The sequence below is a fragment of the Brassica rapa genome, chromosome A09 (assembly GCF_000309985.2).
Source record: "Brassica rapa cultivar Chiifu-401-42 chromosome A09, CAAS_Brap_v3.01, whole genome shotgun sequence".
Taxonomy (NCBI): Eukaryota; Viridiplantae; Streptophyta; class Magnoliopsida; order Brassicales; family Brassicaceae; genus Brassica; species Brassica rapa.
Window position 1 is genome coordinate 2,004,382 of NC_024803.2, and position 25,704 is coordinate 2,030,085.

The 25,704-nt window shown below is 35.9% G+C and overlaps 6 protein-coding genes and 1 long non-coding RNA gene across 9 annotated transcripts; 5 read left to right on the forward strand and 2 right to left on the reverse strand.

Annotated features, from left to right (window-relative positions):
• Positions 1-339: 339 nt before the first annotated feature.
• LOC103836990 lies at positions 340-2,981 on the reverse strand. Of its 2 annotated transcripts, none has more exons than XR_001956234.2 (4): positions 2,818-2,981; positions 2,112-2,340; positions 1,778-2,024; positions 340-1,690 (listed from the first exon to the last, which is right to left on the reverse strand). It is a non-coding gene; the product is annotated as an uncharacterized LOC103836990 (long non-coding RNA). The 2 variants fall into 2 exon arrangements; XR_001956235.2 differs by lacking the exon at positions 2,818-2,981 and adding an exon at positions 2,446-2,581.
• A 252-nt stretch (positions 2,982-3,233) lies between these two features.
• Positions 3,234-14,386, forward strand: LOC103836991 (putative pectate lyase 11). Its single transcript, XM_009113322.3, has 5 exons — positions 3,234-3,463; positions 5,238-5,680; positions 5,786-6,086; positions 6,354-6,492; positions 6,652-14,386. The coding sequence occupies exons 1-5, from the start codon at positions 3,330-3,332 to the stop codon at positions 6,871-6,873; spliced, it is 1,239 nt and encodes a 412-aa protein (XP_009111570.1). The 5' UTR covers positions 3,234-3,329; the 3' UTR covers positions 6,874-14,386.
• On the forward strand, positions 10,380-14,386 carry LOC117128077 (putative lipid-binding protein AIR1B). The gene has a single exon (XM_033279589.1). The coding sequence runs from the start codon at positions 10,434-10,436 to the stop codon at positions 10,767-10,769; it is 336 nt and encodes a 111-aa protein (XP_033135480.1). The 5' UTR covers positions 10,380-10,433; the 3' UTR covers positions 10,770-14,386.
• On the reverse strand, positions 11,121-17,281 carry LOC117128075 (classical arabinogalactan protein 6). Its single transcript, XM_033279587.1, has one exon. It carries the CDS (start codon positions 17,231-17,233, stop codon positions 16,604-16,606), a length of 630 nt encoding a protein of 209 aa, XP_033135478.1. The 5' UTR covers positions 17,234-17,281; the 3' UTR covers positions 11,121-16,603.
• LOC117128076 (putative lipid-binding protein AIR1B) lies at positions 13,837-14,411 on the forward strand. Its single transcript, XM_033279588.1, has one exon. The coding sequence runs from the start codon at positions 13,837-13,839 to the stop codon at positions 14,170-14,172; it is 336 nt and encodes a 111-aa protein (XP_033135479.1). The 3' UTR covers positions 14,173-14,411.
• A 1,155-nt stretch (positions 17,282-18,436) lies between the features above and the next one.
• LOC103836995 (uridine kinase-like protein 5) lies at positions 18,437-21,354 on the forward strand. The gene is made up of 12 exons (XM_009113325.3): positions 18,437-18,578; positions 18,662-18,753; positions 18,832-18,901; positions 18,979-19,191; positions 19,497-19,576; positions 19,687-19,965; positions 20,033-20,093; positions 20,330-20,390; positions 20,457-20,550; positions 20,627-20,699; positions 20,781-20,863; positions 20,943-21,354. The coding sequence occupies exons 1-12, from the start codon at positions 18,497-18,499 to the stop codon at positions 21,123-21,125; spliced, it is 1,371 nt and encodes a 456-aa protein (XP_009111573.1). The 5' UTR covers positions 18,437-18,496; the 3' UTR covers positions 21,126-21,354.
• Positions 21,355-22,039: 685 nt separating this feature from the next.
• Positions 22,040-25,484, forward strand: LOC103836996. 2 transcript variants are annotated; one of them, XM_009113326.3, is made up of 14 exons: positions 22,040-22,275; positions 22,827-23,052; positions 23,161-23,325; positions 23,403-23,507; positions 23,577-23,660; positions 23,735-23,850; positions 23,922-24,023; positions 24,096-24,209; positions 24,278-24,334; positions 24,424-24,490; positions 24,569-24,622; positions 24,713-24,787; positions 25,033-25,068; positions 25,154-25,484. In XM_009113326.3, exons 2-14 carry the CDS (start codon positions 22,948-22,950, stop codon positions 25,271-25,273), a joined length of 1,200 nt encoding a protein of 399 aa, XP_009111574.1. In that variant the 5' UTR covers positions 22,040-22,275; positions 22,827-22,947; the 3' UTR covers positions 25,274-25,484. The 2 variants fall into 2 exon arrangements, with proteins under 2 accessions (XP_009111574.1, XP_009111575.1); XM_009113327.3 differs by having other exon boundaries at positions 22,043-22,275; positions 22,831-23,052.
• Positions 25,485-25,704: the final 220 nt, after the last annotated feature.

Genomic DNA, 25,704 nt, shown 5'->3' on the forward strand with positions numbered 1-25,704 from the left:
ATGACTGGTTTAACCGCAGCGGTTGCGGTTGCGGTTACGGGAGTTTGCGGATGCGGGTGGTTGCGGTTTCTAGCGGTTTTAAGAGATTTGTACGACTGGTTCTGCGGTTAAAAATTGGTGCGTTTACGGGATACTTATGACTGGTTAACTACTAAGTGCAACAGCGGTTAAATAATAAATTAACAATATTTACATTTTATACAATTATAAAAATATCAAAAATAATAATATTATAATAAATATAAAAGTTATATTTAGAAAGTTATAGTTTAATTTTTTTTAAAATATAGAAAATATTTTTATTTTAAAGTTTTATAATATTAATTAAAATTTAATAGATATATTTTAGCATTTTTATAATTCTAATTTAATTTTTTATTGAATATTTTTATTTTTGTATTTATATTGTTTTGGAAAAAAAGAAATTTTTTTTATCCTTCCGCAACCGCAAACGCTAGCTGGAACCAGCTTTTGAATTTATGAGGTTCGGAGCGATTTGAAACGGTTTGGAACAGTTTGAGCGATTGTTGCAAAACGCCAACAACTGCTACCAACCGCAAAAGCTGCGTTTGCGGATGGTAGCGGGAAAACCAGTCATACCCTAAGAAGATAAATCATATCGTTTGAACACACAAAAATGATGCGAGGGGAACAAAAAAGGAGAAAGTTCGCAAAACGGCATCGTAAGCAAGGTCCAAAAGGTTGACTTTGTGCAAGAACTTTAGACCACTAAACCCAGTGAACGGCTTCAAAGCATTAACCGTTTATTTAATCTCACCTGAAATTACGATGAAGTAGGTCCCATAGATAATTTCAATAAAACACTTTGTTATATACTTATACTAGATAGTAACCCGCCCTTTTCAAGGGCGGAAATTATTTAAACAAATCTTTCTAATTGTTACCGAGATTAGAATATATAAAATTATTTATAAAAAAACCATAGTTTTTTTTATATATAGTTTTGTTTATAATATTGTTTGTGGATATAATATATACTGTTTTTTTTTTAAATTCCAACATTCCATATATATAAATGTTAATATGTTTGAGATCCAAAATTTATAAGCAAATTATTTAAACAAACCTTTTTAACTGTTACTGAGATTACAATATTACATTTAAAAAAATAATATTTCCACAATAGAGTTTTTATATATTTTTAATTATAATATTATCTGTAGATATATTATATACTATGTTTTATTATTTAAATTTCAACTTCCATAATACTCCTATTAGTTTTAATTGGTTAAGACCCATAATCGTATTGCCCATTTATTTGCAAAGCAACACAATAATGTGTCCTGAAAATCACAAATGGGAAGCAAAAATACTTTCTGTTTTCAAAAATAAATGAATAAGGAAAATATGTTCTCAACATAATTAAGTTGTTAAATCTTTTTTTACTTGGACGAAAAGCTAGTAAACATCAATCAAATTTAGGCGAAATTACAACTCAGATGCACCTTATTTCAAAGTTTTGTATATGTTAATCTACCTCAAAAGCGTAAAGAGTTTAAAGCTTGAGTAATCCAGAAACCAATCATCATTATATCTTTACAATTACGGTTACTTGTCTAAATGAAAGAGAAGTAAACAAAGTGAAAAAAAGGTAAACAAAGTGTATCAAGCGTTGTAACACAAACGATCACGAAAGCTCAGGAAGAAGCTCCTTTCTTTGGCTTCGCTGCAGAGTATATATAAAAAGGTGAGAAGAAAAAGATCAAATGGTGAAAATCAGGATTACATACACCCATTGAAATGGATAACGTACCTATTTCTTCACAGGCTCTTCCTTCTTTGACAAAATCAACTCAATGTGGCATGTGTTTGATATGTAAGCAGCAAAATAAAGAGAGAGTCAGCACATTGTGACTGAAACAAAAGTTGAAAAAAGAGTAGCATCATGAAGAACATACTATGGATTCTTACAGGACACGATAGGTCCTCCACCTATGTTTTGCTGCTTGGTTCACTTGGGTGTGTGATATGAAAAGGGCATCAACATCCAAAACTTTGACCTGAAAATCACAAATGGGAATTAGCAACTGGACATATGCGCCAAACCAATAAAACACATAGTAATGGAGTCAAAGCTCCAAAGTCACCTCAGCATTGCTCTCAACATTCTTGAGAAGATCAAGTCTGAACTGAGTAAATTTAACAGGCAAATGACCTTGATCTTTTGAATGCCTGATCAGCACCTCTAAAACCATGACAGAAACGTGTGAAGGGAAAGCTTGCTTAGGAGCTTTCACATCTTCTAAATACCTTTCGGACTTGATTCGAGAATTCACTTTTGTCTCCGCTCCACTCAGATAGTGCCTGACCTGAGCTCTGCATTAAACAAAACATAGCATCTGATACTTTGATTCAAGAGAAAATTCATGAAAGAGTTCATGGGATGATCAACAGTCAAGGGTAGAAATCACAGATACTAACCTGAGCTCTCATCTTTGTTTCTTGCCATCAAAATGCATATAGTTTTCTAAGGACCCGACTGTTATTTCTTATTTTTCTAGGTAAGTCTTGATCCTTTAGCAATGATTGAGCAATGGCCTCAATTGTGAGTTTTTTTTTTCGTTTTTGAAGATAACAACTTTGTAGAGTTTATGTGCTTAGCCCACCAATTCACAAGCACCTTATTTTAAAGTTTTGTATACCCAAAAAAAAATTGCAGAGATTTTTTGTTGTTCATGATTCAGCCTACTCAGTGAAACTCTAGAAAGAAAATTGAGGATTGAAAGGTAGAACATGAAATCGAATGGAACAAATCTAATACACTTATATGCCTTTTGTATGGATCAACCGGACCTGATATCTGAAGATTCCTTCCTCTAAATGATTGAAAGAAGCAAAAACTCTTGATCGAATCAGTCCACCAGCCCTAATTCACTTTGTTCTTCGTTTCATGCGAATGTATCTGTGTATAGTGGTCGGAGGTAATGATGGTGGAACATAGAAAGAGGAGAAGATGACGACGCTAGAGATGACCTAGATGTTGGATAGATTTTTAATATTAATCTAATGATTAAAGTTTGTTTAATGTAAATATATCGGTCATCAAATAAATATATATAAAACATGTTACATTTTGTCACAACATTGTTCAATAGGACCAAACTTAAAACATGCCAAGGTAATTTCAAATAGGACTCTATTTTAATAGATTAGATATCTCATACTAATAATTTAAAATAAATCACGCCTCCACTCCCGGAACACTTCCTCTTTATATACTTTCCAACAATATCAAACTTCAACACAAACATATCAGAAACTTCTCTCTTTTATTAATATTATTCTCTCATTTTTTGTTCAGAATAATGTTTTCGTATTCTAGTAATCCTTTTGTTTACACTTTTATATTTCTCCTATCAATCGGCAACAGGATTGCATTCTCTTCGAGTTCGTCACCGCAGGCTCAGGATCCGAAGCTAGTAGTTGACGAAGTCAATAGGTACGTTAGAAAAAAAGAATATGATCAATTCACATTTTAAATTTTTATAACAATGTTGCTTTGTAAATATAAAATGTCATCGTCATACAATCGTTTGTGTATGAAATGTAGTATCTAATTCTATAATCGTCATACAATCGTTTGTGTATGAAATGTAGCATCTAATTCAATAATCGTCTATTCGTCTTTCATTATTTTCACTTAAATTATGATTTTTTGTTTACCCACTTATAATCATGGTTTCCATGGCTCACTTACATTTTTTTTTTTTTTTTGGCTCAACATCAACTTTCATTAACCAACGATGAATACAGGATTATAACCACACAAGTTAAACCCAACATACAAACGACGAAATCTAGTAACACCTAAGATCACTAAGTTGGATCTTACGCTACCTGATTTGAAACGTCGCTGCATTTTTCACCACTCGGAAACGACACCAACTCACGACACGAGATGGCCGTTCCTTAGACCCTACTAAATTTGGCCACAAAGTACGAAGACAGTGATAACACAAAGAGACTCGAAGCATAACCGGTTCTAATTTTTTAACCGCCTATAGTCTCCTAATGATAAGCCTTCAGCACATGTACTAACAGGACCATCACCACTGGCGCATACCGACCAAGCTCTTGTCCCTCTGGCATCACCATCCCGACCGTAAGCCATAAACCGGACATGAGTGCCCGGAATGAAAAGCGGGTTTGACGTCGGAAAACGAGCAAGGATCACCAAATCGCGGCTTCAAAGGGTGCAGAGCTCATACCGCCGGGATGTCACCGACGCTGGGAAGTACGGCTCCACCGTGCTTCATAAGCAGAAACCTCCACTCCGGTTGACAAGTCCTTCGTCGAGAGTTCATGCCGCACGTCGTCTCCGGGAACCGAAGAACGAGCCCCTTTCCACCGCCCGTCGCAGCACTCCTCCAGCAGTCTCACCGTCGCAGGGACATGTAGATCTGTGATGAAGGAGATGTCACACCTCGTCACGCGCCGACGTCGTGAATCTTCCACCGTAGATCCCAAAAAGGGAAAACTGGATCTGTGAAATTTTCAACCCTAAAAGCCGACTTTCATCTCCGTCGGTTCGCCTTGATCTCGCCGTCACTCCATTGGAAGCCAAAAACCATCTCCGTTGAACACAAGAGATCTCTAGGAGAGGTCTTCAACAGCACAGAATCGCAAGCATATCGACCAAGTGAAGCCCGAGGAGGATGAAAGCAAAGAGAAAAACGAGAAAGGGAGAGAGAGGGGATGCCTCCGGCGACGCCTAGCAGTGGCGGCCGGAGCTAGGGTTGTTGGAGTATAGTTGTCTGCACGCTCGAGAGAGAGAAAAGGGGCACAAGACAATTCTGGCTCACTTACATTTACAGATTTACAAACCCAAACAACAAAAAATTTGTAAAAATCTTTAAAGCTAAGAAAACCCTTAACCGGAAAAACTAAACTTATTTTTGGTTCACATTTGTATTTCCCATCAAAGGACTTTTTGTCAACATTCCGCAAACTATTCACTCTATATTTGCTTTTTTATTTTACTCCTTTTTATGGGGTTAAATTCCATTTTATTATTCTAAAAAAAAAATCTATTTTATATAATATATCTAGCTATATATATATATGTCTATTATTTATTTGTTTATAATGGGCTTTCATAACTACTTTCCAGTTTTGCCGACATTTTTCTACAACGACCAAAACTAATGTGTTCACATTTAAATGAGTACTTTAAAAGTATTACGAATATTTTTCTAAATTCTATCTGTCTGTAGAAGTGTATTCAATGCGTCACGGAGGAGCCTGGCCTACCTATCTTGTAGAACCGGAAATCCAATCGATGATTGTTGGCGTTGCGATCCAAACTGGGACACAAATCGCCAACGGCTAGCCGATTGTGCTATTGGGTTTGGCAAAAACGCCATCGGAGGCCGCGACGGCCGAATTTACGTGGTTACAGATCCTGGCAACGACGATCCAGTAAACCCTATACCTGGAACCCTTAGACATGCGGTGACACAAGAAGAACCATTATGGATCATTTTCAAGAGAGATATGGTCATTAAACTTCAAAAAGAACTCATCATCACATCTTTCAAGACCATTGATGGTAGAGGCGCAAGCGTTCACATTACCGATGGCCCTTGCTTAAAAATTCACGAAAAAACTAATATCATCATCCATGGCATTAACATCCATGACTGCAAACCAGGACCTGGTGAGAAAAATTATCTACACTAGTTTCTTAATTAGTATATGCTTTATATAATAAAACCAAAATTTTCTATATAAAACATGCTAACATACTAATTTGTGTTTATAGGTGGCATGATTAGAGATGGCCCAGATCATACTGGAATGTGGATCCCATCAGATGGAGACGCGGTGGCGATATTCGGAGGGAAAAACGTGTGGATTGACCATTGTTCATTGTCTAACTGCGATGATGGTCTCATTGACGCCATACATGGTTCGACGGCTATAACCATATCGAACAACCACATGACACACCATGACAAGGTCATGCTTTTAGGGCATAGCGATAGTTATACAGAGGACAAGAACATGCAAGTCACCATTGCGTTTAACCATTTCGGAGAAGGGCTCGTTCAAAGGATGCCACGGTAACAATATTATCCCTTATCGGACACACACGCACATAGTCACGTATAGATACATAGAAGCTTGTGTTCGAAGTGCGAAGCACGCGCATAAAGAGTTTGCATGTGAAAGCTTGACTTAAAAAGTATGTAAAAAGTCAATAAACGGAGAATGAGACTTTTTAAACAACCACCGATCGTTCACATCACTATACATAATATTTGTTTCATTAAATATGTCATATAAACTTGAATGTTACTAATATATAGGGTTTTTGTTACAATAAACAGGTGCAGGCATGGATATTTCCATGTGGTGAACAATGATTATACTCACTGGGAAATGTATGCCATCGGAGGAAGTGCTTCTCCGACGATATACAGCCAAGGCAATAGATTTCTCGCTCCTGATACTCGGTTTAATAAAGAGGTATGTTGTTGTGATTTTTTTTTTATAATTTTAGCTTGAGAAATTTAACATGTGACAGTTGACCCAAGCATTCAGCTTAATGGTTATTCTAGTTTTGTACATTTTGCATGCTAGAAGACAAAAACCCCTAAAATGTGACATGTTTTCACGTTATAATAGGTTACAAAACATGAAGATGCACCCGAAAGCCAATGGAGAGATTGGAATTGGAGATCTGAAGGGGATATGTTGTTGAACGGAGCATATTTCAGACAATCCGGTGCCGGAGCTCCATCGACTTATGCAAGAGCTTCTAGCCTAAGTGCGAGGCCATCATCGCTTGTGGGTTCCATCACTACGACGGCAGGAGCACTGAGTTGTCGACGAGGTGGTCACTGTTAATTATTCACTATCACGATGATAATGAAATCGTAAGAGAGAAAAAATATATTAAAGGACCATTGTTTATGCAATGGTTCGTATGTTCTAATGAATGGTAAGAGACATTTGCGGGATGATAGTTTTTCAACGTAATGTTAATGCGTCTGCTATGTCTCTGGACATTTGCGAGATGATTTTAAAATTTATATTAAATGATGTTAAAGCTATAAAAATATTTCAACCTTTTGTTTGTCTGTTAACCACCAAGTTTCGGATCTAAACCTATGTATGATCTATTCGAATCAGGACCATAATTTTCTAATTTCGTTTCCTTCAGTACTAATATCAAGAACATCCTTGATATTTTGTTTAACAATGGAAGTCCTACATATTTCCACAAATTCGGTTTAGTTTTCCCTGAAATTTGACCCTAACGCGATTTTGACCTATATCTATTGTATTTAAGACTTTGTAGGCTAAATTTATTTTTAATATTTTTTTTAGGTTTAAAAGTTTTCTGAGAGATAAAATTGTATTCTACCTTTGGAAAAAAAAATTATAAACCCATTTTTTTTCCTGTTTTTTGGGTGCAAATCAGGGGCGAAGCTAGTAAGACAGTTGTGGGTGCAAGTGCACCCATAATTTTATCAATATTAACAAGTTTTGTATGTAAAAGTTGTAAGTTCCAGTTATCTAAATGGTTAAATTCTTTATGTGCACCCCCAAACATCCAAGGTTCGACATCTATTCAACCATTTATTTTTTTCCTTTATGAATTATGCACCCCCTATAATTAACTCCTAGCTTCGCCCCTGGTGCAAATGTTAAATAAGTTTTGGTTTATTAATTATAGTATGGCTTCTTCATCTTCTATACATCGATACATTTTTTTTTTGAACAACCAAACATTTCATTAAAATCAGAAGCTAAGCATTCGAGTAATACAAAGCAGTTTTAGCTAGGGCATCTGCAGCAGAATTTAGAGTCCTAGGAACATAAGCAAAAATAATGGAAGAAAAAGATGATGATAGTTTCTCGATATCCAAGTTGATTCCGTAGAGCTCCACCGGATGTTGCTTCGAGTTTAGTGCTTTAACAAGCACTTGGTTATCTGATTTGAGGCAGATATTGGAGAGGTGACGAGCTTTAGCATGCAGCAGGGCTTCCCGAACAGCTAAGGCCTCCGCCATCAAGGGTGATGCGACACAGAGTTCCGTCGAACTATACATCGATACATAACATCTATAATTTGATCGTTATAACACCTTAATATATAATAGGATTGGATCTAAATTTTTTTAATAAACTATATCAATCATACTGGACATGCATGCCTAATGCCTGTATTTTCAAAACTTTCATTTCGTACAATTAATACTATTGCTAAAAGAAGATAGTTGTCCGACAAGTAAGTATTCATAAAATACTATGAAATTTTCGAAAACAGAGACATACTAAATTTAAATTGTTACTATCAAATTTTGAATTTTTATTTCAAATTCATAAGAACCAACTAATAATTTAAAACAACCTCGCATTTCGACGACTACGGAAACTGAAATATTATTTTATATGGAAGTAACTTATAATAAGGTTGGTATTCTTTGATATGGATTGCAACTTGTAATGATAAGGCAGTGTTCTAAAGGATACATGTGTTCTCATGTTTTCAAACAATTTCTTTATACTTTGATTTGATTGATGTTTTACTCGAGCATAGACAAATGTTTAAGTTTTAAAGAGTTATAAATGACCAGTTTACCGGTTTACAACGTTTTGGAGTCTTTTATAAATGTAGGGTCTTTTAGTCTTTTAACGATTCTTCTTAGGTTTTAGGCTGATTAGAAACATAAGATATCGAATTGAGTGCAACTGAGCAATCAAAAATGTGTAGAATTGTGCAAATAAGTCAGAAATTTAGGACTGGATTGAAGACTTCGCATTATGTGCATGAGCTCAATTTCTTTCATAGGTTAGAGAACTGAGTTAGACTTTTAATGTTACTGGTTTGAGATCCATCAAATGGCTATGTTGAAGGTTATGCGCGTTACTCTAAAGACAATTATTCTGTGTAATGGTTAAATATGAGAAAATAATTGTTTTGTTTCTTTATTTTCGGTTTAATTTTGCTTAAGTTTGACTTTAACATGATTTTGACTTATTTCTATTGTATTTAAGCCAATTTAGGCTAAATTTATTTTTGAAATAGATTTTTTAGGTTTAAAAGTTTTTTTAGGTAAATTTGTATTCTACCTTTGGAACAAGTTTTTGTTTAATTATGTTTTATGATTACGAATGTTAAATAAGTTGTTGCTTAATAATTATAGTATGCTTTCGTTATATCAATGAATAACATCGATAATTGGATCGTTATAACACTTTAATATATAATAGGATTGGATCTAACGATTTTTATTAAGAAAAATTTTTATGTTTTTTTCACAAAAATAATTTTTAATGAGGAAAATGACCAAAATAAGTTTTATTAAAATGTAAAAATACATTTATACCATATGGTTAATTAGTCTAGACTTAGGATTGCCAGTTATGGGGTGGGGTTTTGAGAATAAAATTTTAAATTTTCAAAAATATAAATAAAGATTAATGTTTTCAAAATAAAAATGAACTATTTGATCATTTTATTTTTTTAAAGTTTATTTTATGATAAAAACTTAAAAAATTAGCTATCTGAGAGAATTGCATTTTATTAACTATATCAATCATAGTGAACATGCATGCCTAATGCCTGTATTTTCAAAACTTGCATCTGGTACAATTAATATTATTGCTGAGAGAAGTTGTAGTTGGCCGTACAAGTATTCATAAAATACTATGAAATTTTCGAAAGACAGAGACAAACTAAACTTAAATTGTTACTATCTTATTTTAAATTTTATTTCAAACCCGTAAGAACGAACTAATAATTCAAGACAGCCCTGGCATTTCGACGACTCCGGAAACTCAAAGATCTTTTTTTATTCCATTTCATTTTAGTCTACGAGTTCTTAAACCCTAAAACTGATTATTAAATAAATGTTTTATGTAACTTTCATTGCATTATTACTCTCGTTGAAAGTTACTAATATATATTATTCACAACATGCGGATATAATTAGTCCTATACGGCATGAATATATGCTAAATGAAGCCATCAATTTGTCGTCATGGGAGATTAGGAGTAGACAATAATGCTTTAGAATAATGGTGATAATCATTAAATCATTAAAAGTTCCTCTTTCTGAGCTATGATTGCTGCATTTTACTTCACAACGTCCTTGTTTGACTTTTCTATCACCTCGTTTCGTGCCTCCTTGTCCTTCAACGCTTGCAAGAGTTGTAGATCAGCTATACACAAAAATGGTAGCTCATAATTAGTTCAGAAAATGACCGTTAAGTCTACTTAATATAGTCGACTCATAATTCATAAATATGAATAATTTAGTCAACTAATTTCCCCCCTACAGAAAATTCTATAAATACCCACTAAAACCCCATAAGTTATCTCCACCCTTCTCAAAAAATATAAACACACTACCACTTCCTGAGCTTTTGTTTTAGAGTTTTTCCCGGTACACAAACAAATGGCTCCAAGAATCTCTCTTGCACTCTTCCTTTCCCTGAACCTCCTCTTCTTCACTTACACTTCTGCTCAAGGCTCTTGTCCTAAAGATTCCCTGCAGATCAGTCTATGCGCTAATGTTCTCAATGTAGTTGAACTAACATTGGGAAACCCATCTGTACCGCCATGCTGCTCACTCATTCATGGCTTGGTTGACCTTGAGGCTGCAGCCTGTCTTTGTAGCGCACTCAAAGTTGACATTCCTGGCATCACCTCAATTAACCTTCCCATCTTTCTCAACGTACTCCTCAATGTTTGTGGCCGACCAACTCCAACATCTTACCATTGCGTCTATTGAATACTTCAGACATATAAAGACATACCTAAAGGACAGAAATATCGTATGGTTTCAAATTAGTCTTGAACTTATTGCGTAGTTTTCTTGTTTCTTATAATCAGTGATTGCTTCTGTGATTTTCTTGGATTGAATAAAATGATGAACGTCATGTTCTCATGCAACAATGTATTATGGGGTTTTGTGTGTGTAATCTGCAAGTTATTTCCCCTTTTGCTTCATTTTTAATGGCCCTTTGCTTCATTGTTCCTCTTATCTTCGTTGTAAACGTTTCTTTTGAATTTGATTAATAAAAGTATAGCAATCGGTGTTGTCTATATCAGGCCCATCTGTGTATTAAAAAAAAAGGTAAAATGGCAATATGACGCACTGAAATAAAAAAAAATCATATCTTAGTTATTTTGCGGTAAACATTAAATAATGGCATGTACTTATCTGAGCTGTATATTAATCGGGTTTAATCTGATCGTACGTTCTCCAAACCAAAACTGCTGTTGGAAAAGTACGTAAAGAATGTACATAAACTGTTTCATGACAGACCCTAATTTTCATTAAAGATGAAACAGTATATATTTCTATAAGCAAAAAAAAAGTATTTATATAAATGCTATTTTAAGGAGAATATAATTAAATTCTTGGAAAACAATAAAATTTTGATGTTTCGAGATGTATTTAGAATCAAATAAGTAAAATACTAAATAAATCAATTTGATGCAAACTTATTTATGAGAATTCAAAATAAACTAATTGGATGTTACTTAGATAAAATAAAATTAATATATATCAGAAGATCATAGTATATTTATATATATTAGGTGAATATTTATGAAATATCGTAATATACTTATACGGTAGTATACTATATTTATTGTTATTTATTCTTTTTTATTTAGTGTAATTAAAATTCATTTCATGTAAACTATTTAAAATTTAATAATCAAAAATACAAAACAAATGGATACAATTATGACTTTTATATATTAAGATAAGTGAACCGAGAATCTGGTTCTTATTCTCATCAGTGCTCGCGTCTCATGGAAGCCTCTCAAACTCTTTCAATCGAAAAAATAAATTAACTCTCTGAAAGATAGTGAGACTCGCCTGAGAGAAATGAGAAAAAGAATGAAAGGAAAGAAACCAATTGTAAGACTCTATGTGTAATCAGAAAACTGACCGAATAAGAATCCATGTGTCCTTTGATCGAGATTCCCTTGATGATAATGCACAACTTAATCTTAGATGAGATTGGTGGAGAATTTGGAGAACTCTTATGAGTTGTAGGTTGAAAATGGTTACATTACTAAATGGAGGTCAAATACATGGAAGTACCTTCAAAGATTGGTGTTTTTGATGTGAATTGCAACTTGTAATGGTAACGCGATGTTCTAAATGATAAATGTGTTCTCATATTTTCAAACCTTTTCCTTATACTTTGCTTGATGTTTTACTCGAGCACAAACAAATGTTTAAGTTTTAAAGAGTTATAAACGATCTAATTACCGGTTTCCAACTATTTGGAGTCTTTTATCGAGTCAATGTGTGTTTGTAGAGTCTTTTAGTCTTTTATTGATTCTTCTTAGGTTTTAGGCTGATTAGAAACATAAAATATCGAATTGAGTGCAGCTGAGCAATTAAAGGTGTTGAATTGTGAAAAAAACGTTAGAAGTTTATAAATGGATTGAAGACTTCGCATTATGTGCCTGAGCTCAATTTCTTTCATATGTAATAGGTTAGAGAATTGAGTTAGACTTATAATGTCACTAGTTTGAGGTTGATCAAATGGCTATGTTGAAGGTTATGAGCGTTACACTGAATACTATTCAGTCTACTGGTTAAATACGAGAAAAATAATTGTTTTGTTTCTTTATTTTTGGTTTAGTTTTGCTTAAATTTGTCTTTAACGTGATTTTCACTTATATCTATTGTATTTAAGCCTTTTTTAGGCTAATTTTAGATAGATTTTTTATGTTTAAATTTTTTCTTAGAGATAATTTTGAATTCTAGCTTTGGAACAAGTTTTTGTTTCTGTTTTATGGGTGCGAATGTTAAATCAGTTTTTGTTTAATAATTATAGTATGCCTTCTTTGTATTGATGAATAACATCGATAATTTGATCGTTATATAACACCTTATATATAATAGGATTGGATCTAACGATTTTTATTAAACTATATCAATCATACTGAACATGCTTGCCTAATGCCTGTATTTTCAAAACTTGCATTTGGTACAATTAATATTATTGCTAAAAGAAGTTGTAGTTGGCCGTACAAGTATTCATAAAATATATGAAACTTTCGAAAACCAGAGACAAACTAAACTTAAATTGTTACTATCTTATATTTTTAAATTTTATTTCAAACCCATAAGAACGAACTAATAATTCAAGACAGCCCTGGCATTTCGACGACTCTGGAAACTCAAAGATCTTTTTTTATTCCATTTATCTTTAATCTACGAGTTCTTAAACCCTAAAACTGATTATTAAATAATGTTTTATGTAACTTTCATTGCATTATTACTCTCGTTGAAAGTTACTAATATATATTATTCACAACATGCGGATATAATTAGTCCTATACTTTTACCAAAAAAAAAAAATTAGTCCTATACGGCATGAATATATGCTAAACGAAGCCATCAATTTGTCGTCATGGGAGATTAGGCGTAGACAATAATGCTTTAGAATAATGGTGATAATCATTAAATCATTAAAAGTTCCTCTTTCTGAGCTTTGATTGCAGCATTTTACTTCGCAACGTCCTTGTTTGACTTTTCTATCACCTCGTTTCGTGCCTCCTTGTCCTTCAACGCTTGCAAGAGTTGTAGATCAGCTATACACAAAAATGGTAGCTCATAATTAGTTCAGAAAATGACCGTTAAGTCTACTTAATATAGTCGACTCATAATTCATAAATATGAATAATTTAGTCAACTAATTTCCCCCCTACAGAAAATTCTATAAATACCCACTAAAACCCCATAAGTTATCTCCACCCTTCTCAAAAAATATAAACACACTACCACTTCCTGAGCTTTTGTTTTAGAGTTTTTCCCGGTACACAAACAAATGGCTCCAAGAATCTCTCTTGCACTCTTCCTTTCCCTGAACCTCCTCTTTTTCACTTACACTTCTGCTCAAGGCTCTTGTCCTAAAGATTCCCTGCAGATCAGTCTATGCGCTAATGTTCTCAATGTAGTTGAACTAACATTGGGAAACCGATCTGTACCGCCATGCTGCTCACTCATTCATGGCTTGGTTGACCTTGAGGCTGCAGCCTGTCTTTGTAGCGCACTCAAAGTTGACATTCCTGGCATCACCTCAATTAACCTTCCCATCTTTCTCAACGTACTCCTCAATGTTTGTGGCCGACCAACTCCAACATCTTACCATTGCGTCTATTGAATACTTCAGACATATAAAGACATACCTAAAGGACAGAAATATCGTATGGTTTCAAAGTCTTGAACTTATTGCGTAGTTTTCTTGTTTCTTATAATCAGTGATTGCTTTTGTGATTTTCTTGGGTTGAATAAAATGATGAACGTCACGTTCTCATGCAACAATGTATTATGGGGGTTGTGTGTGTAATCTGCAAGTTCTTTCCCCTTTTGCTTCATTTGTTTAATGGCCCTTTTGCTTCATTGTTCCTCTTATGTTCGTTGTAAACGTTTCTTTTGAATTTGATTAATAAAAGTATAGCGGTGTTGTTTTCTATATCAGGCCTATCTGTGTATTAAAAAAAGGTAAAATGGCAAATATGATCGCACTGAAAATAAATAAATTCATATCTTAGTTATTTTGCGGTAAACATTAAATAATGGCAAAATAATCTCTTGTCTATCTATATATGTGCTTCTTAAAGGGCAGTTTTGTCCTGTCCAACTCTGTTTCTTACTATAACCACACCCAATCCATCAAAATTTGCATGAAACCCTCAGGACTCATGGTATTATTACTTATGATAAAAATAAATATTTAAATTATATAGTATTATTTTAAAACAATCATATAAAATATATATATTTATAATTAAAATATAATAAATATTTTCAATATTTTATATATATTTTAAAAAATATTTAAAAATTAATTAAATTTACGGGTTGGAATATACCCGCACGCAATTCAAATCCGGTTGATTTTCACTTGTTCTGTTTAAAATAAGTTCAATCCGTATTCGCAATTCAAAAATTTCAAATAGGTTGACTCACACGATCCGCAGCAGGCCAAACAAGGTAGGACCTACATGTTTTGATTAAAATTCCCAATCCTAGTTTGAATTCCTAAAAAATTAGTAGCCATCAATATATGTAACTTTTGTTACCAAATAAAAAGCCACAACACTCTATAGGCCATAGGGTTAATCCAACAACATTTTCGATCTCTACCGTTTCAAAAGAAAAATAAACCGGCTTCTCCAACCGCAGCAACAACAACAGACAAAACGGTTGAAGAAATTCTAGAGGTGGAGCTAGATGGCGTGGTTTTGACATTCATATCCGCTTCGGGTTGTGCAAACATTGTCTTCTCCTCCGCAGTGCCGGCCCGGTAAGTATTAGGACAAGAAGCCCCAAATAAAATTATGAGCCGGTAATAAATATGTTTAAAATATTAAAGGTAATAAAAGTGATTTATAGAGGAGTGGTTTTGAACTCAAGCCTTCATGGACACCATTACTACTACTTATACTACCAGGCTATGAAAGAATTTTGAAAAATAAAGGCCGAATAATAACTGATATTATTCTGGGCCGGAAGCTGAAGCTTCTGATGCTTGATATCAGGACCGCTACTCCTCCGCTAGGGCTAATGGGCACGTAATCACCCACCATCTCGACACCGTCCGCTGCAAGTTGCTTAGGGATTTCATAATCGGGATAACCTTGAGACGGGCCAAGGCTATATCTATCAAGCTCTTTGTAGATTTGTCTGCTGGTGATTTGTTTTCGGAACAAAGAGGTTTATCAGTATCAGCTGCTAATCTTCCATTAGCGATGGTTAGAATCAAGACAAGAAACACAAGGAAAAATGCTTCCCATGGTTTATAGTTGAAGATGCTGATATTAATCCTCTGATCTTGTGGGATTTAGGAAACTTAACATGATATCAAATTCGTTCCACAACCTGTCTTATTAATCCGATCGGAAATATTGTTGATCGTCTTACTAATTGATGATTCAAAGAATGATTAATTCGATCAAGATAGTTAGAATAAGAGCTAACTGAATTTTAAGTAATATATTAACTAAGAAATCATTATCTCGAGGAATGGTATAAAAAAATCTCAAATTAGAAAAACAAAAAAAATATTATAAGTAATATATAAAATATTTGGATTCATTCACTTATGGCCAACTGAATGTGAGGTTCACAGAGCAGATCGATAAAATCTTCAAGGAGAATTGTAGGTGAATTAAAAAATAAAAATAAACTTGCAAGGGAGATGGACTTATTTGGTTAAGTGTTTATTAGGTGAGTTGAATAGGGTTACGGTTTTTGTTTTTATATTTACCCATGTGAGTACATGTCAGCTAATTCTTTTTCTCTCTATAAAACTATTTCTAGAATATTTGTTAGGGTGTTTCTAACCAGTTGTATGTTTTCATATGCAATTGTTCGTATCTGATAACTAAAACAACACAAAACCATATATACATTAGATGTCCCTTATATATATGATTATTCTAAATATTTTTATATGAAAATATATCCAACATTCTATCTGAAACAATTCCTTTAACCATAAGAATTTAATGGTTATAATTACTACATAGCGACTAAGATTACATGATCAGTTAATCATAAACAACACAAACTAAACATTTATTACAACATCAAACCCTAACCTCCGTACTATGCACGAATATAACGTAATATGAAATTTTCAATCCTACAAAGCAGAACCATGCAACGGCGGCGAGAGCAGATCCGGAGACTGAGAGCTCGAGCGAGGAGGCTCTTCCCGTCGGAGCTGAAGCTTCAGGGCCTTCGCTGGTGTTTTCTTCGTCGGCGGATGACGACGGAGACATGTCTGGTGTCGGAGCTGGTGGAGACGAGGTGGAGGGTGAGTCAGACGAGCTGGTGGGACCTTCGGATGAGCTAGTGGGTCCTTCGGACGAGTTGGTGGGACCTTCCGAGTTATCGCCTGAGCTTGAGTCGGGGCTTGAAGCCGGAGATTTGGGCGACGAAGATTTAGGAGGCTTTGCACCACCTGAAGCCGGGGAAGCGCTGGGAGTGGTGGTGGGGTTCTTCTTGGCGGTGGTCGGAGCAGAAGCCGTTGGCGGCGAGGTTGGGGCGGATGCGGTTGATTTTGGTGAACCGGTGGCAGCGGGGGAAGGAGAGGTTGAGCTCTTATCGCCATTAGATATCAGCGCGCCGGCAAGTGGTGGAGGATCGGCCGCGAATACGGCGGTTACGGCCAATAAAGCGACGGCTAGAGACAATAGCCTAAAGGTCATTGTCATTTTCAATGTGAAGAGGGTTTTTAGGAGTGGGTTCCACAATTTTATTAAAAACCATCTCTTTTTTCTCTTCTGCAAGAAGCAAGTTTGGTAGGATTTTTGTACTGTTTGTGGGTTCCACTGATATGGCCGTGATTGATTTTTTTTTTTTTTTAAAGTTAAGAATCTCAAATGAAGTTTTAGGGTTAATGGTGCTCTAATGTGAGTTTCTTTTGTGTTGTAATTGAGTAATAAATGACTTCTTGTTTTTTTTTGTCTCGTGTGTGGTTTATGGTAACCGTAAAAAAGTTTGAAAAGGGAAGAAAAAGAGTGATTATGGAGGAAAACTAACCAAGACGCAGGTTTTTAATTTATAGAAGAATTGACCGAAGTTTTGGTTGACCGAGTCCAACGGCACTAGCCTTACAAAATTTTATTGGTTTCATCTTTTGTTAGTAAAAGAGAGAGCATGTGGTGATGCTAATTACAACTTTCAAGAGAGAACGCTTGAAGAGTAGTGACTTTGTACTAACTAATTAGTTAAATTTCATCAGGACCAAGGTAAAATACTTAGGATTAAAAATTGATCTACGTTCCGTTACATTCAAGTTAAATCCAAATACAACCGTTGTGGAAACAGATGTTCTTCGCACCAAGATCACCCCATTGATGGAGCGAGTTGAAATCATAGAAGTTGGTCAAGCTATGGAAGAATGAATGACTCTCAAGTATCTGCATTTGCATTCATCTCCACCAAGAGCGTGTGCGTGAGACATCTGTCTTGTCCTTTTCACCAATGTTTTTGGATTATTCAGAATCTTGTGGCTCTGTGCCATCTTAGAATTTCAGTGGAAGCGCACCCATGAGACCCTAGAGATTTGTTTATTTCAGCAAGTTATTCATTCAACATTGGTTTATGCAAACCGTAGCAAAACATACCGGCTATTTTAACAAATTCTCTATACCGGTTTTCTAAATCACGTTTATTTGGTAAAAATCTAAAAAAAAAAAGAAATTAACTAAAAGATACTCGAAGCGTCCAAATTTACAAGAACATGGCTTACAATACGGCGTCGTTTTGTTCCCGGCTATATCTCTAAACTCGCCTTACCTACCATGCACATCAGGTGAAAACCTAAGCTACAGCCTACATGATACATATTATATATATATAGCAAACCGTTTATCTAATTAAAAAAAAAGTCAGATTTGTTTTCTTTTTCTTTGATTTATTACTGTGTAAAGCGTTTATAGAGTCTAAACTATCAGATTGAGGAGAAGAAGAAAATGGAGCAATTATCTAATGGCTCGATCACTGACAATATTTTCCCTTCAGCTCCGGCTCCTCTTAAACAGCCTTTCGTGATCGGTACGTCTTCATCTCCGTCGCAATACATTTTTTAACCATCAGTTTTGTTAGAATTTTGATCTAACCGATCTCTACTCATCCAGGTGTTGCCGGTGGAACCGCCTCCGGGAAGACAACGGTCTGCGACATGATCATGTCTCAGTTACACGATCAACGTGTCGTCCTTGTGAACCAAGTACCATACTCTATTTCCATCATATTGTCACGATCCTATCGGAAACTTCAAAATGTGTATTAACAAAATTGGTTTCAGGATTCGTTTTATCATTCGCTTAGTGCGGAGAAACTAAAGAAGGTTCACGAATACAATTTCGATCATCCTGGTATAACTAGTAAATCAAATCGATTGTTTTTTTTGTTTGTTTCATTCACGTTTTAACATGCAACTACGTATACGTAGACGCGTTCAACACGGAGGTTTTGCTTTCTTGTATGGAGAAACTACGGTCTGGCCAACCAGTGAGCATCCCTAGCTACGATTTCAAAACCCACCAGAGCATTGAATCAGCTAGTCCGGTTAATCCAGCTGACGTAATCATCTTAGAAGGGATATTGGTTCTTAATGATCCTCAAGTTCGTGACCTCATGAACATGAAGATCTTTGTTGATACAGGTTTGTTTGTATATCCTCTTAGCTCAAGATGAATTATTTTAACCAAGTAGTAGTAGCTTAGAGAAAAGACTTGTGGCACGATGTAAATCCATGGCCAGTTCGGTCAATTCCATGCAGTTTACATGATAGTTCAGTAACATATAATTTGGCTACCCTAACATTAGTCGAAGGCATTCTAAACTTGGATTAGGCAATGTAATAGCTAGTCTACTCTGTACTAATAAGTGCGTTATTGGGACCCGACCGAAATCTGATAGGGCATACCAAAAAAAATATTTATATGCTGACAAGATTCACGGATGCAGATGCTGATGTACGTCTCTCGAGGAGGATACAACGTGATACCGTTCAGAGAGGAAGAAACATCCAAAACGTGCTTGAGCAAGTCAGTATACACACTCTCTCTCTTTTTTTTTTTTGTCAAACTCTCTCTCTCTCTCTCTCTCTCTTGTTTTTTAATGGAAAATATATGTGAATGTTTATTTCATTTTACAGTACACCAAGTTTGTGAAGCCGAGCTTTGATGAGTTCATCCAGCCATCGATGAAGTATGCTGATATAATCATACCTCGAGGAGGGGACAACGATGTTGCCATTGATCTCATTGTTCAACATATCCGTACAAAGCTGTGCCAACACAATCTCTGTAAGATATACTCAAACATTTTCATCATATCTTCTACCTTCCAGATCAAAGGAATGCATACTCTTATCCGCGATGTCAACACTACAAAGCATGATTTCGTCTTCTACGCTGACCGATTGATTCGACTGGTAAAAGCCAAAAACATATAGGCTTTCACATTCACAAAACTAAAGAGTAGGTGTTGTATGTGTTTAGGTTGTGGAACATGGACTTGGTCATCTTCCTTTCACAGAGAAACAAATAACTACTCCAACAGGTAACTAAACTACCCAATTTTTTTGGATTTGGTCTAGAAGAAGAGTGATGGGTCGAAGCTAGATTAGGAAACATTTAATTTGGGTGATTTTGTTAGAGTCGGCTTGTAACTGAACTATATTCCCATTTTGGATAAAATAATTTTAAGATGTCGATTAAAAGAAAAAAATACTAACAAGTTTGAGAAAGGGGTGGGATTAGCAGTACTAAGTGTTTGCATGTTTTAAAACTTAACAGGATCAGTGTACACTGGAGTAGACTTCTGCAAGAGATTGTGTGGCGTCTCAGTGATCAGAAGGTATCTATTACATTAGTTTCTCTGCTTTGTAGTTCAGAGCTCTATGTTGTTTATGGTATTTTACAGTGGAGAAAGCATGGAGAACGCACTAAGAGCTTGCTGCAACGGAATCAAGATCGGTAAAATCTTAATCCACAGAGAGAATAACGATGGTCGTCAGGTCCGTTTCCTTTCTCTGAGAATACGTTTCCTCACACATCTCAGCTTCCAATGATTTGAGTGATTTTTCCGTGCAGTTGATATATGAGAAGTTACCAAAAGACATCGCAAGCAGACATGTCTTCCTCCTTGACCCTGTTCTAGCTTCAGGTTCGTAGTAATACCCACACAAAAAGACAAAAACAAAGGTTATAACATTCAATGTCTAACGTTTAAGAGTGTGCTAAACAGGAAACTCTGCAGTGAAGGCTATATCTTTGCTTATCAGCAAGGGAGTTCCAGAATCACATATCATCTTTCTCAACCTTATAGCAGTAAACAACCAACCAAACAAAACCTCTTGTCTACTTTTCCTCATTCGTGTTATTTACTGATGCAAGAATAAAAATGCAGGCACCTCAAGGTATTCACGCGCTGTGCAAGAAACATCCAATGGTAAAGATTGTGACTTCTGAAATCGATGCCTCGCTCAATGAGGACTCGCGTGTGATTCCAGGCCTTGGAGAATTCGCAGACCGTTACTTTGGCACTGACAACTCGAAAAACTTTCAAGCTGGTCTGAAAATCTCAAAGTAAGCTAAAAGGATGTGCTGTTTTTTTTTTTCATACTTCTTAATTAAAAGAATGTGATGTTCCCTTCATAAATAACCTTCTAATACATCCTGAGTTTCTTCCAACCTCATTTTTTTTTCTGGTTTGCCAACATTCGTTTAATTCTCTGTTTCTCTATCCCGTACACATTACATTATATATTCAATCACATGTTATAGTTGCTTATGGTATATACGATACTTGGTTTATTTTAGCTTTGAATAAAATACATACAAGATAGGTAATAATACCCGGGAAAATAAGAAGCAATCATCTCATTGCATTGCAGCGTCTTTCAAAACCAATACTGTCGTTGCAAACCAGCTTTTAAATTAAAAGAACCAATCCAAAGGCAGCAAAAAAAAATGGTTACTATAGCGAGGCTTACGTGAGACATCACAGCACCAAACGGCGCCGTTGTGACCACGGTATAAGTTCCAAGACGTTCGCCATTATCGGCATACCAAAGAGTGGGAGTGTGATCCTTAGCGCAGGAGAATAGCATGTTGTACCTTAGGAACGTCAACGGACGTTCATGTCCCTTATTCAATACCAGTCTCATTTTTCAAAAGCTCTCTTTTTTTCTAATGCGAGAGAGAGAGATTCGAGTCTTACAACGCTTCAAATTCTGAGAACTTGCAGACGACGATGACGACAAACGAAGTAGAAGAAGAAGAGCAACGAAAGATTTTCAGACAAAACCTAGTTCCCTTGTGCTACACTTTACAAACATGAAACATGCCATGAATCTCCATCTGGCTGCCACGTGGTTACCTTGCCAGTGATTTACTTTACACTCTGCCACGTGTGCATATCATGCCTAATTTAAATGGGCCTGAACGAAAGGCCCAGCTAAGATACATTAGGCTTTTGATGGGCCTTAAATAATCAATACACGAAGGTGAAAGGAAGGCAGCCGAATTTACCGCTTCCCTTGGCAGTAATTTCGTCGAAGCGTGGACCATCGCTGTGGGATTCAAAGCTTAAGGAGAGAAGATCTCGCAAACGTTGAACCAGACCGCGTTTTTGCTCTTTCTGATCGGCGCTTTGACGAGTTCTAAGTTTCATTGTCTTCGTCTCTGTCGCCAATAGTCATCAGACAGGACCGGAAACTGGTTTCTTTCTTTCTGTTTCGGTATGCGATCGCATGTTCTTCCCTTTTATTTTATTTTTGGAATTGTTGTCGGTTCGTTTATGTTCAAAACTTTGTTAATTTCGAAAATTATTGTTGTGTTGGTGTGTGATCCTTGGGGAATTTCAATTTAAGATTCTCTGGTAGTGATTTACAGTAGCGTACCCTAAGAAGAGTATAGGGCTGTTCGTTTGGTTGCCGCAGGTACCAGCGGCAGCGGCAGCGTCGACATTCTGTGTCAACGTTTCGTTGACGTAGGAAGCTGCGTCTGACGCTGCGTCCGAACGCCGATAAAACCTGCGGTCGCGATATAATATGTGGCAGCGTCTGCGAAACGAACAACAACTGTTCTCATTGACGCTGCTGACGCCAAAACCTGCGGCAACCAAACGAACAGGACTTATATATCCATTGATATGGTGTTATAGCTGGGGGGAAAGCTATTCTCTTAGTATATATAGTGTAGGCTTTTATAAAGCTTTTATCTTTCAAGATCCTCAAGGATTGTTCTTAAGTTGATCATTTTATCTTTACTCTTTTTTTTTTTGTTGTAGTTAGATGCATCGAATCGAAGGATGCAATTGTGAAGAAAGCGAAGTAATGAACATGTGCACTTCTTTGTAGCCCAACTTTGAACCTGCATAGACAGTAGATATCATCAGGACAGTGGGAAACATGAGAAGACCCAGCCAAATGATGAAGCTACTTGTAGCATCCTTCTTCGGGGTTATAGTTGGTTTCCTTATGGGTATTACTTTTCCAACTCTCACCTTAACTAAGGTAAGAGCTAACTCTTGGTGGCACCATGTCTCTATCTCTATACCTCTATCCAACTTGATTATGTCATTTTGCTTACACTGTAATTGTTTTTTTTTTGTAATGGTTAAGATGAATCTTCCATCCACATTGTTTCCCTCCATCGATCTGGCATACATTGAGGATAAATACTCGGACTTATCAAGAAAAAGACTGTTTAGCTCTTGGTCTTCCACAAAGAGCTCCAAACCCAAGAATGACATCCCTGATCCACCCTATACTTATAATGACACTAAGGTTTGGGTCAGCTATATCTTATTAGACTTTCTATGTTTTTTATTATGCAATGATGGAACTTTTTAGAGGTGTTGCAGATATGGGTTCCTAGTAATCCCCGTGGCGCTGAGAGGCTGCCTCCAGATATAGTCACACCCGAATCAGATTTATACCTCCGTCGTTTGTGGGGTGACCCTAATGAGGTTGGATCTACTGACTTGTTGTATGGCTTTAAGATCATGTTATACATTTTGTTTGGTTATGGCGTGTAGGATTTGAAAACCAAGCAGCGGTATCTAGTAACGTTTACGGTTGGTTATGGTCAGAGGAAAAACATAGACGCTGCGTTGAAGAAGGTATACTATACTGCCTCCTTGTGTTTCTTTTTTTTGTAATCTTCTTTCTATAGCTTAACTTTTGCATCTCTCAGTTCTCAGATAACTTCACTATAATGCTGTTTCACTACGATGGCCGGGCCAGCGAGTGGGAAGAGTTTGAATGGTCCAAGCGAGCCATTCATGTGAGCATTCGCAAACAAACGAAATGGTTAGCGAGCTAATCACCAATCTTCCTCCTAATAAGAGTTTCTATGTACTGACTATGAATTTTCCATGAAGGTGGTACGCCAAGCGGTTTCTTCATCCGGACATAGTTGCTCCGTATGATTATATCTTCATATGGGACGAGGATCTTGGCGTGGAACACTTTGATTCTGAGAAGTATGTTTTTTAAAGCTTTGACTTCCTTCTAATGGCTTTGCTAAGTTATTAACAGTTAAAATGATATGATAGATATCTGGCGGTGGTGAAAAAACATGGGTTGGAGATCTCACAGCCTGGGTTGGAACCATATGAAGGTCTCACATGGGAGATGACAAAGAAAAGAGACGACACTGAAGTCCACAAGTGAGTTCTTAAGTACTTTCTTTACCATTGCAATGTATCATATTCAACGGCTTTGCATGTTCTCGTAGGCATGCTGAGGAGAGGAATGGGTGGTGCAGTGATCCAAATCTACCCCCTTGTGCAGCGTATGCTACTTTATACACATATCAATATAACTTTTTCTTTAGAAATTTAACTGATGGTTAGTGAGTATCTTTATGTAAATGACATGCAGATTCGTTGAGATCATGGCTCCTGTTTTCTCCCGTAAAGCATGGCGATGTGTGTGGCATATGATTCAGGTATGACAAAAAGGAACCTAACTCCGTGTCATCTTTGTTTCCCTTCAGCAAATTCTAACTGTTAAGTTATAACCGCAGAACGATTTAGTTCACGGATGGGGTCTGGATTTTGCGGTTCGAAAATGCGTTCAGGTATGCCTTTTGGACACACACTTATATCCATAGTTAGATATCTCTGTCATGGATTCTTTATATGCTTCTCAATAATCTTGCAATTAATAGAACGCGCATGAGAACATTGGAGTGGTAGATGCTCAGTGGATTATTCATCAAGGTGTTCCATCACTAGGGAACCAAGTATGTTCACAACTTTCCTCTTCCATTTATTTTATGGCCTACTAAACTAAGATTTTACATTTTGTGGGCTACCTTTAGAAACTATATTACACAGTTTCTCCACTGTATAAATCATGTAGTCACATTTCTCAATGTCAAAACCAATACAAAGATTAGTATATTGAATATTTTCATCACTGGCGGAGTGATGTAAACTACATTGAACAGAGTTAACCATTTTTCTTGATGAATCTAAAACCTGACAGGGACAACAAGAGGAAGGGAAACAGCCATGGGAAGGGGTAACTATCCATGCAAGATTCTATCGTGTGTTTTTTTTTTTGATATGACAAAAAAAACTCTTTGACTTTTGATCTGCTACCTCAGGTGAGGGAACGGTGCAGGAGAGAGTGGACGATGTTCCAAGACAGATTGGATGAGGCAGAGAAAGCTTACTTTGAAGCATCAGCTCACAACAATTCTTCTTCTTCACGACCTCACCGGTAACCAAAGACAAAAACTGTCTCTTTCTGAGTTCCACTCAGCTGGTTTCATTTTGTGTTTGTGGAAAAGAGCAGTCTCTTTCATCCTATCTGCTAACGAAATATGAAATATCTAAGCACATTCATTAACTTTATTTTCTTTTGTTAAATCATAGTATTGTATGAGAATCCCGCAGGAAAATATAGATAAATATTTGGTCTGCGCTTCTTACTTATATCACTTTTTTAAATTGAGCTATATTAAAAAAATCTTCAATGAAAGGTGTTGGCTAACACATCAGAAGTAACACGATTACCACATCTTCAAGTATTGGGTTCTAGTGCCCAAGAAGAGCATATGGATCTAATACTAGATATGCTCTTTTATGAAACAATGAAAAGAACAACCGAATACGTTGTCATCCACACTTGGACATAGAAAGATTGATATTAACT

Excerpts from the sequence above, each read along its gene's own strand:
- LOC117128077 (XM_033279589.1), top strand. The coding sequence starts at position 10,434 with ATGGCTCCAAGAATCTCTCTTGCACTCTTCCTTTCCCTGAACCTCCTC.
- LOC103836996 (XM_009113326.3), top strand. The coding sequence starts at position 22,948 with ATGAGAAGACCCAGCCAAATGATGAAGCTACTTGTAGCATCCTTCTTC. Across the intron at positions 23,508-23,576 it reads TGTGGGGTGACCCTAATGAG|GATTTGAAAACCAAGCAGCG; the intron begins GTTGGATCTACT and ends TATGGCGTGTAG. Across the intron at positions 25,069-25,153 it reads GGAAACAGCCATGGGAAGGG|GTGAGGGAACGGTGCAGGAG; the intron begins GTAACTATCCAT and ends CTGCTACCTCAG.
- LOC117128076 (XM_033279588.1), top strand. The coding sequence starts at position 13,837 with ATGGCTCCAAGAATCTCTCTTGCACTCTTCCTTTCCCTGAACCTCCTC.
- LOC117128075 (XM_033279587.1), bottom strand. The coding sequence starts at position 17,233 with ATGACAATGACCTTTAGGCTATTGTCTCTAGCCGTCGCTTTATTGGCC.
- LOC103836995 (XM_009113325.3), top strand. The coding sequence starts at position 18,497 with ATGGAGCAATTATCTAATGGCTCGATCACTGACAATATTTTCCCTTCA. Across the intron at positions 18,579-18,661 it reads TAAACAGCCTTTCGTGATCG|GTGTTGCCGGTGGAACCGCC; the intron begins GTACGTCTTCAT and ends CTACTCATCCAG. Across the intron at positions 20,094-20,329 it reads ACAAATAACTACTCCAACAG|GATCAGTGTACACTGGAGTA; the intron begins GTAACTAAACTA and ends AAAACTTAACAG.
- LOC103836991 (XM_009113322.3), top strand. The coding sequence starts at position 3,330 with ATGTTTTCGTATTCTAGTAATCCTTTTGTTTACACTTTTATATTTCTC. Across the intron at positions 5,681-5,785 it reads TGACTGCAAACCAGGACCTG|GTGGCATGATTAGAGATGGC; the intron begins GTGAGAAAAATT and ends TTGTGTTTATAG. Across the intron at positions 6,087-6,353 it reads CTCGTTCAAAGGATGCCACG|GTGCAGGCATGGATATTTCC; the intron begins GTAACAATATTA and ends TACAATAAACAG.